This window comes from Micropterus salmoides, unplaced genomic scaffold, assembly GCF_014851395.1.
Source record: "Micropterus salmoides isolate LMB-PRFRI ecotype aquatic unplaced genomic scaffold, ASM1485139v1 Ms_hic_scaffold_2, whole genome shotgun sequence".
Lineage (NCBI taxonomy): Eukaryota > Metazoa > Chordata > Actinopteri > Centrarchiformes > Centrarchidae > Micropterus > Micropterus salmoides.
In genome coordinates this window covers 45,725,356-45,738,644 of record NW_024041150.1, presented here as the reverse complement: position 1 = coordinate 45,738,644, position 13,289 = coordinate 45,725,356, and the positions used below count along the sequence as shown (strand labels likewise).

The 13,289-nt window shown below is 40.7% G+C and overlaps 1 protein-coding gene across 1 annotated transcript in view; it reads left to right on the top strand.

The window, feature by feature from the left end:
• Positions 1-3,463: 3,463 nt before the first annotated feature.
• LOC119912001 overlaps positions 3,464-13,289 on the top strand; it is a gene marked incomplete at its 3' end in the record, with an annotated part of 18,400 nt that continues 8,574 nt past the window's right edge. Inside the window, exons 1-2 of the mRNA XM_038730974.1 lie at positions 3,464-3,499; positions 3,887-4,120. Of these exons, the coding sequence (XP_038586902.1) occupies positions 3,464-3,499; positions 3,887-4,120 (270 nt within the window). The remainder of the gene's footprint in view (positions 3,500-3,886; positions 4,121-13,289) is intronic.

Here is a 13,289-nt window from a genome sequence, read left to right as displayed (position 1 = left end):
CAACATTTCATCCATATAATGCAATAGATGAGAATCTGGTAACATTTGGTTCCTTAATAACTACTCATTACTTTTGCTTAGAGTGAAGCAGCCACCTGTATGTGATAGAGCCCTCCACTTGTATCATTTGGTTCCTTAATAACTCATCAACACCTGTACTTTAAGTGATGCAGAAACCTTTCCTTGATACAGGGGTCTTTGAATTATTATTGGTACTTGAAACCAGGAAAAGAGATCACATTTCTCCTGTTTTAGCTTCTTTGCATTGGCTTCCAGTAAAATCCAGAATAGAATTTAAAATCATTCTTCTTACCTACAAAGCTCTTAATGGTCAGGCACCATCTTATCTTAAAGAGCTCATAGTACCTTACTACCCCACCAGAGCACTGCGCTCCCAGAATGCAGGGTTACTTGTGGTTCCTAGAGTCTCCAAAAGTAGACTAGGAGCCAGAGCGTTCAGCTCTCAAGCTCCTCTCCTGTGGAACCAGGTTCCAGTTTGGGTTCAGGAGGCAGACACCATCTCCACATTTAAGAGTAGGCTTAAGACTTTCCTCTTTGATAAAGCTTATAGTTAGGGCTGGCTCAGGTAGTCCTGAACCATCCCTTAGTTATGCTGCTATAGGCCTAGACTGCCGGGGGATTTCCCATGATGCACTGAGCTCCTCTCTCCTCTACTTTCTCTCCCTCTGTATGCAACCTTATCCCATTATTGCATGTTACTAACACAACTTCTCCCCTTTCTGGTAGTCTTGTGCTTTCTCGTCCCTCTCCTCTCTCCTCCTATCACTTCCTGCAGGTTTTCTGGCTCTGGAGCTGTGGAGTCTGGATCTGTGGCTGCGGGTCGCCTGCTGCCCCCGTGTTCCTGCTCGACACCCTCTACTGCAACGACTATTGTTGCTAGTCTTATTGTTATTATTGTTATTATAATCATTAACATTATGATGGTTACCATTAACACTATTATAAATATCTGTACCATTTTTCATTTAGTTTATAGCAACATTACCTTCGCTGTCTGTACCTCTGTGTGTATATTGTGTAGGCTGCCTCCCTCCCCTCTCTCTCTCCTTACATCCCTCTCTCTCTCTCTCTCTTTCTCTCTCTCTCTCTTTCACTCTCTTTCTCTCTCTCTCTCTCTTTCACTCTCTTTCTCTCTCTCTTTCTCTCTCTCTCTCTCTCTCTCACCCCAACTGGTCGAGGCAGATGGCCGCCCACCCTGAGCCATGGTTCTGCTCGAGGTTTCTGCCTCTTAAAAGGAAGTTTTTCCTTGCCTCTGTCGCCTAGTGCTTGCTCTTGGTGGGAACTGTTGGGCTTCTGTAAATATCATCACAGAGTACGGTCTAGACCTGCTCTTTTATGAAAAGCGCTGTGAGATAACTGTTGTTGTGATTTGGCGCTATATAAATAAAATTGAATTGAATTGAATTGAATTGAAATCAACCAATTCCTTCAATCAGTTTTTGAAATATCAGCTTATGAAGTACACCCGCAATGTCATCCATAGAATGCAATAGATGAGTATCTGGAATCTTTTGGTCCCTCGATAACTCATTGTTACTTGTACCTAGAATGATGCAGGTACCTGTCATTGATACAGCAATCTGCAAGGTTATATTCCTACAAGTTAATCATAGTGAAATGATTAATTTCACTGCACCCATCTACTCTATTTGAGTGTAATTCAATGATTTAAAATGTTTGATATATTCCAGGTATTTAAAATGGACCATTTCCTATGAGTCTTACTCCCCAATTAACCCCCGACTCTTTTGTGCCATAAACTTTAAAAAACTACATCCTGACTTGACAGGGCATACTCTGCCTTGGCAGGACAGGAGTAGTTAATTTAACAATGATGATGTTTGCTATATAACTAGCTTGAATGATCTTGCTGTCTCTGTCATGGTGTTAAGAATTTTTATAACTGAATATTTTAAACACTATCAAATAATGGTGTGCTTATTGTGAGTGTAACGGTATAGAAACTAAGTAAAACCTCATTTCATCTAATCAAGCAGGAATGACTCTAAAAGCCTAAAGATGAAAACTCCCAGAGGTCTGCCTGTGGGAAAAAAAATCCACAAAATAGAATTCAAGACTTTTTTTGATATATGTTATACAGCTACCTGAGATCATCCGGGAACAGCTACCCGCCGTATCTCTAATCCTTTCTGTTTCCAAGTTGTGTCCAGAAATTTGAGGTCAGCAGGTCACCACTAACACAGCACCCAGTGTTTCTGGGGCCCATTTCGCCATACAGTGGGATAGCGACTTGGAAACCTGGCTTCCCACTGATGAATTGTGTCTGTTTTGGTCACACTCACCCCCAGGAAGGACCCCAAAATATGTTCTAAAGTCAGGAGGGTCGCCTGCCTTAAGAGATTGTAATTGAGAACAATAGATGTAAATATGGAAGGAAGTTATTCCTTCTCAAAACCTGAAGAAATCGAGCAAGGAGGAAAGTGAGGCCACCGTTGCGTTCGTCTGACCGAGGGCTCTCAGGTGAATCCATGTCTCTAACCCCAAGAGTTGTAAAATTTGTTCCAGAACAGCGCCACCTATGTCATATATATATATATATATATATATATATATATATATATGTATATATATATTTATGTTGTATCATATATGTGACATATGTGATACAACTCTTTGAGAGCTTTTCAACAGTGTTAGTCCCTAATCTCTCACTGCTTCTCTTAAACCTTGCCCCCCCTAACTCCTTAAAGGAAGGGGCGACAGCTTTGGTTGAAAGATGCCGCGGCTCAGCTCATTGAGACCTTTCCGATGATGCCTTACACGTGGCTCTGTGAGGAAATATGACCAATGTGTTCATATCAGTGAGCGGGGCGCCTTCAAGTCAATAAGTCCTACAGCCTTGCCTAGTCAGATATCTGTCTGAGGTCAAAAAATAGAATTCAGGAAATCCTCAGGATGACTCCTGCATAATCTATATGGCCAAAAATTTGACTGTAACTTCTGCTGAAATGATATGTTCATCCCCACTATGGTTAATATCATGATTCCACTAATCAAACACTGAATCAAAATATGGACTCACACAAGTTCACCCACAGAAGTGGTGCCAGGCAACGTCAGATGGCCTCAAATGTGCCCATTCTTTCCACAGAAGCCATGTGGGCCTCCCTACTTATGGAGATACCTTGATTTCACATTCCACAGTCCACATTCCAGCTTTGGAACATGATTCCAAAATTCATGTCCCGTGTATAAAAACATGGAATGGGATAAATTTACTCACAGCACTGGTGGCAGGCAACTCGAAATGGTCTGAAATGTGATCATACTTTTTTTTGTGATCTTGCGTACATCCCACATAGGCAGATATGATGCCACAATCAATATTCTCAGTGTGACGGTTTGGAATGAGTGACATTTACCCACACGGACCCAGATAAGAACAAATGGCCTTAAATGCCCTGATTTCAGCAGACACCATATGGGCATCCCTGTTATGGTGGCAGCCTGGCTGACAGTGAGTGTCCTGTTTATTTCCCCTTTTTTGCTTGTGATTCTGTTTTCCCCTGGTGTTTTGTTTTTTCCTGTACTCTGCCTGCCTCCCTGTGTCTCCTCCCCTGAGTGTGCTCTCCCTCTCTCTCTCCCTCCGCTCCTGAGCCCAGCCAACGACCCGCACCTGCAACTCATCAGCCACCTCCTCTGCCTGCCATACCTGCCAGCAATCAGCCTCATCTCTGACAGTACTTCTACCTCGGTTCTCCAGTCAACCGCTGCTTGATCGTCATTGCTCCTTACCCGGTGCCATTTTACCACTCAAGCTCTGAATATTCTGCGTTATTTTTCTTTCTCTGTACTCTGTTTTCCCCAGTGTCTAACCCTGTCTGTCTGTTCATCCCCCCTCCAGGTTCGCTCACCTCCGTCCTCAGCTGGGCTCGCCACCCTCTCCCCTCAGACCTCTTCCACGGCGTCCTCCCGGCTCCTCCCCGTGCCTCCTAACTTCCTTGGTCCCCTGTGCTCCCAGCTCCCTTGTCTCAGTCAGCTCGGCTCCCCATTCTCGTTTCTCCCCAGCATCTGCCTCACCATCACCTCCACTCCCTCAACCCCTTTTTCCCCCCTCAATAAAGCCTGTTCATCCCAAGTGTTTCATTTGGGTCCACTCTGTCCCCACAACATAACAATCCCCATTTAGGTCCGTGGAATCTGACCACTCTCTACCTCTGTCTTTAAAGTTTTGGCTTTTTTCCAGATTTACATATTTAGCCCACTCAATAGATGAGAGCTTGGAATTATTTGGTGCCTTACTAGCTCACCTGTCCTTGATACAGGGGTCTTCCAACTTTTATTACTACTGGAAATCAAACGTTTCATTCAATCAGTTTGTAAAATTTCAGCCATTGTGTGCACCCAAAATTTCATCCATATAATGCAATAGATTACAATCTGGAATCATTTGGCCCCTCAATAACTCATCATTAATTGTGCCTGGAGTGATGCAGCCACCTGTATGTGATAAAGCACTCTAAAAGCTTCCACCGGTACTTGGAATCAGCCTTATCTCTTTCCCTCTGTCTATAGGCCTTCAAGGTGATTCCAGAAATGCATCTAAAGCCCACCCACCTTGAGTGTTGCAGTTACTGCAGGGGCGGCTGTGGCTCAGGAGGTAGAGCGGGTTGGCCGTTAATCGGAAGGTCGGCGGTTCAATCCCTGGCTCCCCCCTGGTTGCGTGTCGAAGTGTCCTTGGGCAAGATACTGTACTGCCCCTGGCGGCTATTCCGCCAGTGTATGAATGCTAGTTTCTGTTTGAGCACTTAGGCTCAGTGTATGAATGTGTATGACTGGTGAATGCAGATGTAGTGTAAAAGCGCTTTGAGTGGTCGAAAAGACTAGAAAGGCGCTATACAAGTACGGAGCATTTACATTTTACAGCAAGCTACAAGCTTCTACTGGTACTTGCAGTAAACCAATTTTCTCAATCAGTCTTTAATATATCAGCTTTTGCGTCAATTAAGGAGGAGGAAAATCTCAAACTTCTGTGTCCCCTTCCATAAAGCAGGGGGATGAAAACATTTATTTCAGTTTTTTACAGCACACAAATCAGGAATTAAAAAACAAATTAATAAACTCAACTTTTGCAGTAGAAACTCTTTAATTAAACAAAACTCAACAAACAAGAAATCAAGTGACACTAAACATCTTAAAAAATAAATATCCCAAACAAAGTAAAAATCTTAACCCTTCCCTCCCTCTTTTTGTCCATCCTGGCTATATCCCCTGCATCCTGCATTTCACTCCAAAATGCTAAATGTACTTGTATTCACGGAAAATCTTCATGATAAGGAGGCTTAGTAACATAATTACAGTGAAACCTTCAATTAGCAAGAAAAAGTCCCACATGTCCCATGCTCGTCCACATATTACTCCCAATCTAAAAGGGAAACAAAACCACTCTATTGTAATATATTAAAAACATCACTTGATTCATCATCATACTATTTGAAATATATAGTACTTGCCTATATGGTGCATCTTGGGGAGATCCTTGTTCTGGCTGGAACTCAAAGTGGATGGAGGGGCCTTCATTTGGCATCTGCATCTCTATTTCTATAGCATGATCTATTCAAGGGTCAGTTAGATTTAAGTGGTTTTAGAAAGTTGAACATCTGTGTGATTAAATTCAATTTAGTAAGCATACACAAGTACAACAAACACATTAACATGCCTGCCATTGCTTAGTGACTTCCTGTCGGCACGCCTGACTTTCTGTTGACTCGCCTGATTTCCTGTTCACACGCCTGACTTCCTGTTGACACCTGCATGAAAAGGACCACATCCGTAATAAACATGTTGGAAACTAGTAGCAATTTTTGTTCAGTAATTGCTGAATCTGGATAAACTATCAGTTAGAACACAAGTATAACAATACAAAATAAAGTTTGTTATTTTTTTATCTCATTTTATGAATTAAGTGGAAGATAGATTGAAATTTGGAAATAAAATTTACATTCCACATTTACATCTACGTCATTAATAGGTTTGTTCAATAGAAAAAGCAATAAAATTACATTTTACAAGTAAACAAAATTGCATAAAAACATGACACTGGGATGTTTCTCACTGAAATAAAACAAAATCAACCAAGTATCAACATTTTCTGTGTGAGAAAAATCGATGATTACAGAGCTGACACTTACCATGTGCTCCATGCTCCTGGTGCAGCCTTTTCTTCCTGTTGACAGAGGAATTCCATGTTTTCCTCTACAGGTATTCATTATACAATAGATTGAAACATGGAAGGTAAGAACATTATTGATTAAACTTGGAAATTATCTCTTATTTTTATTTATTTCTTCTTCCTGTGACATAGGAAGTAGAATATTTCTATTTTTATGCTACATGTTAATGGTTATGAGAATATTAAATACACAACACCTACACACTCTGAGTTTTATTTAATTATTTTACAGTGTTCATTCCAGGCATTCAAGTGGACCATTTCCTATGAATCTATGCACTTGGGTTGAAAGTTTTTTTTCCAAAATGAGGCCAACTATTTTCGCCTTGTCCCTCCTCACTCTCAGGCAGTTATAACACTTCATGAAAGGAAAGATCTCAATGTTGGTGCCCCCCAGTCTTCCAAGATGACCCCCTTGGCAAGGCCACACTCTCCCATGACAAAAATGTGGCAATTAAGTTAATATAGAGGCTGATTATAAATAGCTTGAATGATAAAACTATGTGAGTTGTGTATTTATTAATAATTTTAAACTGTAAACAATATCTAATCATGGCTTGCTTGTTGTGTTGAAAATGTAAAGAAACTATGCAAAAACTAATTAAATTTCAGCCTGAAGGCCTAAAAATTTCATCACTGCAAAAGACCTGCCTGCAGTTAAATGTCCATATAGCATCAATTGTCTGCAGACACCATATGGGCATCGCCATTTAGGTACTTGGACCCAGACCACTCTCTCCCTCTGTCTTTAAAGTGCTAGCCTTTCATGTAACTCCAGATTTGCATATTTAGCCTACTAAATGGATGAGAATCTGGAATCATTTGGTGCCTTACTAACTCATCATTACATGTACCTACAGTCATGCAGACACCTGTCCTTTATACAGGAGTATTCCAACTTTTATAACTACTTGAAATAAAACCGTTCCTTCAATAACTTTTTTGAAATATCAGCCTTTGAAGAGCACTGAAAATTTCATCTATATAATGCAATACATTCAAATCTGGAATCACTTTGCCCCTAAATAACTCATCATTATTTGAGACTAGAGTGATGCAGCCACCTGTATGTGGTAAAGCACTCTAATAGCTCCCACCGGTACATGGAATGAGGTTTCTCTCTCTTTCCGTCTTTGCAATATTGGCCTTCAAAGTCATTCCAGATTTGCATCTATGCGCAATCAATAGATGAGAATCTGGAATGATTTCTTCCCTTAATAACTCATCATTAATTGTGACTAGAGTGATGCAGCCACCTGTATGTGGTAAGGCACTCTTAAACCTCCCACTGGTACATGGAATGAGGTTTCTCTCTCTTTCCGTCTTTGCAGAATTGGCCTTCAAAGTCATTCCAGATTTGAATCTATGGTCCACTAAATAATTGAGAATCTGGAATCATTTGGCCCTTTAATAACTCATCATTATTTGAGACTACAGTCATGCAGACACCTGTCCTTTATACAGGAGTCTTCCAACTTTTATAACTACTTGAAATAAAACCGTTCCTTCAATAACCCAAAATTCCATCCACGTAATGCAATAGATAGGAATCTGGAATCATTTGGTCCCTCAATAACTCACGGATACTTGCGTCTAGAATTGTGGATACACTTGTATGTGATACAGCAGTTGTCAAGCTTCTACTGGTACTTTGAATCAACCCGTTCCGTCAATCAGTTTTAGAAATAGTAGCCTTTGAAGAGCACCGAAAATTTCATCCATATAATGCAATACATTCAAATCTGGAATTACTTTGCCTCTTAATAACTCATCATTAATTGTGCCTGGAGTGATGCAGCCACCTGTATGTGATAAGGCACTCTAATAGCTCCCACTGGTACCTAGAATCATTTTTCTATCTCCATCTGTCTTTAAAATATAGCCCTTCAAACTGATTCCAGATTTGAATCTATGGTCCACTAAATAGTTGAGAATCTGGAATCATTTGGCCCCTTAATAACTCATCATTATTTGAGACTAGAGTGATGCAGCCACCTGTATGTAGTAAAGCACTCTAATAGCTCCCACCGGTACATGGAATGAGGTTTCTCTCTCTTTGCGTCTTTGCAATATTGGCCTTCGAAGTCATTCCAGATTTGCATTTATGCGCAATCAATAGATGAGAATCTGGAATGATTTCTTCCCTTAATAACTCATCATTAATTTGACTAGAGCGATGATGCCACCTGTATGTGGTAAGGCACTCTTAAACCCCCCTGGTACATGGAATGAGGTTTCTCTCTTCTTCGCAGAATTGGCCTTCAAAGTCATTCCAGATTTGAATCTATGGTCCACTAAATAGTTGAGAATCTGGAATCATTTGGCCCTTAATAACTCATCATTTTGAGACTAGAGTGATGCAGCCACCTGTATGTAGTAAAGCACTCTAATAGCTCCCACCGGTACATGGAATGAGGTTTCTCTCTCTTTCCGTCTTTGCAATATTGGCCTTCAAAGTCATTCCAGATTTGCATTCATGCGCAATCAATAGATGAGAATCTGGAATGATTTCTTCCTTAATAACTCATCATTAATGTGACTAGAGCGATGCAGCCACCTGTATGTGGTAAGGCACTCTTAAACCTCCCACTGGTACATGGAATGAGGTTCTCTCTCTTTTTGCCTTTGCAGAATTGGCCTTCAAAGTCATTCCAGATTTGCATCTATGGGTGCACTCAAAAGATGAGAATCTGGAATGATTTGGTTCCTTAATAACTCCTTGATGCTTGTACCTACAGTGATGCAAACACCTGTCCTTGATGCCGGAGTCTTCCACCTTTTATTGACACTTGAAATCAACCCGTTCCTTCAACCAGTTGTTGAAATATCAGCCTCTGAAGTGAACCCAAAATGGCATCCATATAATGCAAAAGATGAGAATCTGGAATCATTTTGTGCCTCAATAACTCATTGACACTTTTACCTAGAATGATGCAGCAACCTGAATGTGATCCAGCAGGCTTCAAGCTTTTATTGGCAATTGAAATGAACTCCTTCCTTCAATCAGTTATTGACATATCACTTTTGAAGTGCACCCAAAGTGTAGTCGATCCTTTGGACTTGAGAATATAGAATGTTTTGGTTCTTTATCTCTCATCACTTGTGCTACTTGAAACACAGGCAAAGGTCACAAATCCCTTTTCACATCCTGTTCATGAATACATGGAACGGAAGAAATTAACCCACAGTACTGGTGCAAGGCAACTCCAAATGGGCAGAGACGTGACCATACCTTTTGGTTGTGACCACGCATACATCCCGCATAGGTAAATACGGTGCCACAATAAATTTTCTCACTATGAAACTTTGTAATGGGTGACAGTTACCCACACAGACCCAGGTAAGAACATATGGCATTAATCATTGCCCTGATTTCTGCAGACACCATATGGGCATCGCCATTTAGGTACTTGGACCCAGACCACTCTCTCCCTCTGTCTTTAAAGTGCTAGCCTTTCATGTAACTCCAGATTTGCATATTTAGCCCACTAAATGGATGAGAATCTGGAATCATTTGGTGCCTTACTAACTCATCATTACATGTACCTACAGTCATGCAGACACCTGTCCTTTATACAGGAGTCTTCCAACTTTTATAACTACTTGAAATAAAACCGTTCCTTCAATAACTTTTTTGAAATATCAGCCTTTGAAGTGGACCCAAAATAGATAGGAATCTGGAATCATTTGGTCCCTCAATAACTCACGGATACTTGCGTCTAGAATTGTGGATACACTTGTATGTGATACAGCAGTTGTCAAGCTTCTACTGGTACTTTGAATCAACCCGTTCCGTCAATCAGTTTTAGAAATATTAGCCTTTGAAGAGCACCGAAAATTTCATCCATATATGCAATACATTCAAATCTGGAATCACTTTGCCCCTTAATAACTCATCATTAATTGTGCCTGGAGTGATGCAGCCACCTGTATGATAAGGCACTCTAATAGCTCCCACTGGTACTTAGAATCATTTTTCTATCTCCATCTGTCTTTAAATATAGCCCTTCAATCATTCCAGATTTGAATCTATGGTCCACTAAGTTGAGAATCTGGAATCATTTGGCCCCTTAATAACTCATCATTATTTGAGACTAGAGTGATGCAGCCACCTGTATGTGGTAAAGCACTCTAATAGCTCCCACCGGTACATGGAAGAGGTTTCTCTCTCTTTCCGTCTTTGCAGAATTGGCCTTCAAAGTCTTCCAGATTTGAATCTATGGTCCACTAAATAGTTGAGAATCTGGAATCATTTGGCCCCTTAATAACTCATCATTATTTGAGACTAGAGTGATGCAGCCACCGTATGTAGTAAAGCACTCTAATAGCTCCCACCGGTACTGGAATGAGGTTTCTCTCTCTTTGCGTCTTTGCAATATTGGCCTTCAAAGTCATTCCAGATTTGCATTTATGCGCAATCAAAAGATGAGAATCTGGAATGATTTCTTCCCTTAATAACTCATCATTAATTGTGACTAGAGCGATGCAGCCACCTGTATGTGGTAAGGCACTCTTAAACCTCCCACCGGTACATGGAATGAGGTTTCTCTCTCTTTCTGTCTTTGCAGAATTGGCCTTCAAAGTCATTCCAGATTTGCATCTATGGTGCACTCAAAAGATGAGAATCTGGAATGATTTCTTCCCTTAAACTCATCATTAATTGTGACTAGAGCGATGCAGCCACCTGTATGTGGTAAGGCACTCTTAAACCTCCCACTGTACATGGAATGAGGTTTCTCTCTCTTTCTGTCTTTGCAGAATTGGCCTTCAAAGTCATTCCAGATTTTCATCTATGCCCAATTAATAGATGAGAATCTGGAATGATTTCTTCCCTTAATAACTCATCATTAATTGTGACTAGAGCGATGCAGCCCTGTATGTGGTAAGGCACTCTTAAACTCCCACTGGTACATGGAATGAGGTTTCTCTCTCTTCTGTCTTTGCAGAATTGGCCTTCAAAGTCATTCCAGATTTGCATCTATGGTGCACTCAAAAGATGAGAATCTGGAATGATTTGGTTCCTTAATAACTCCTTGATGCTTGTACCTACAGTGATGCAAACACCGTCCTGATACCGGAGTCTTCCACCTTTTATTGACACTTGAAATCAACCCGTTCCTTCAACCAGTTGTTGAAATATCAGCCTCTGAAGTGAACCCAAAACGGCATCCATATAATGCAAAAGATGAGAATCTGGAATCATTTTGTGCCTCAATAACTCATTGACACTTTTACCTAGAATGATGCAGACACCTGTATGTGAAACAGCAGTCTTCAAGCTTTAAGCGGTACTTGAAATCAACCCGTTCTTGCAATTAGTTCTTGATATATCAGCTTTTGAATTGCACCCAAATGTCATCCATATAATGCAAAACAGGAGAATCTGAAATCATTTGGTCCTCAATAACTCATTGATTCTTGTAGCTAGAATGATGCAGCAACCTGAATGTGATCCGCAGGCTTCAAGCTTTATTGGCAATTGAAATGAACTCCTTCCTTCAATCAGTTATTGACATATCAGCTTTTGAAGTGCACCCAAAGTGTATTCGATCCTTTGGACTTGAGAATATAGAATGTTTTGGTTTCTTTATTAGCTCATCATCACTTGTGCTACTTGAAACACAGGCAAAGGTCACAAATCCCCTTTTCCATCCTGTTCATGAATACATGGAACGGAAGAAATTAACCCACAGTACTGGTGCAAGGCAACTCCAAATGGGCAGAGACGTGACCATACCTTTTGGTTGTGACAATGCATGCATCCCGCATAGGTAAATACGGTGCCACAATTTTCTCAGTATGAAAGTTTGTAATGAGTGACAGTTAGCCACACAGACCCAGGTAAGACAAATGGCATTAATCGTTGCCCTGATTCTGCAGACACCATATGGGCATCGCCATTTAGGTACTTGGACCCAGACCACTCTCTCCCTCTGTCTTTAAAGTGCTAGCCTTTCATGTAACTCCAGATTTGCATATTTAGCCCACTAAATGGATGAGAATCTGGAATCATTTGGTGCCTTACTAACTCATCATTACATGTACCTACAGTCATGCAGACACCTGTCCTTTATACAGGAGTCTTCCAACTTTTTAACTACTTGAAATAAACCGTTCCTTCAATAACTTTTTTGAAATATCAGCCTTTGAAGTGGACCCAAAATAGATAGGAATCTGGAATCATTTGGTCCCTCAATAACTCACGGATACTTGCGTCTAGAATTGTGGATACACTTGTATGTGATACAGCATTGTCAAGCTTCTACTGGTACTTTGAATCAACCCTTCCGTCAATCAGTTTTTAGAAATTAGCCTTTGAAGAGCACCGAAAATTTCATCCATATAATGCAATACATTCAAATCTGGAATCACTTTGCCCCTTAATAACTCATCATTAATTGTGCCTGGAGTGATGCAGCCACCTGTATGTGATAAGGCACTCTAATAGCTCCCACTGGTACTTAGAATCATTTTCTATCTCCATCTGTCTTTAAAATATAGCCCTTCAAACTCATTCCAGATTTGAATCTATGGTCCACTAAATAGTTGAGAATCTGGAATCATTTGGCCCCTTAATAACTCATCATTATTTGAGACTGAGTGATGCAGCCACCTGTATGTGGTAAGCACTCTAATAGCTCCCACCGTACATGGAATGAGGTTTTCTCTCTCTTTCCGTCTTGTGCAGAATTGGCCTTCAAAGTCATTCCAGATTTGCATCTATGGTGCACTCAATAGAAGAATCTGGAATGATTTCTTCCCTTAATAACTCATCATTATTGTGACTAGAGCGATGAGCCACCTGTGGTAAGCACTCTTAAACTCCCACTGGTACATGGAATGAGGTTTCTCTCTCTTTCCGTCTTTGCAGAATTGGCCTTCAAAGTCATTCCAGATTGATCTATGGTCACAATAGTTGAGATCTGGAATCATTGGCCCCTTAATAACTCATCATTTTTAGACTAAGTGATGCAGCCACCTGTATGTAGTAAGCACTCTAATATCCCACCGGTACATGGAATGAGGTTCTCTCTCTTTGCGTCTTTGCAATATTGGCCTTCAAATCATTCCAGAT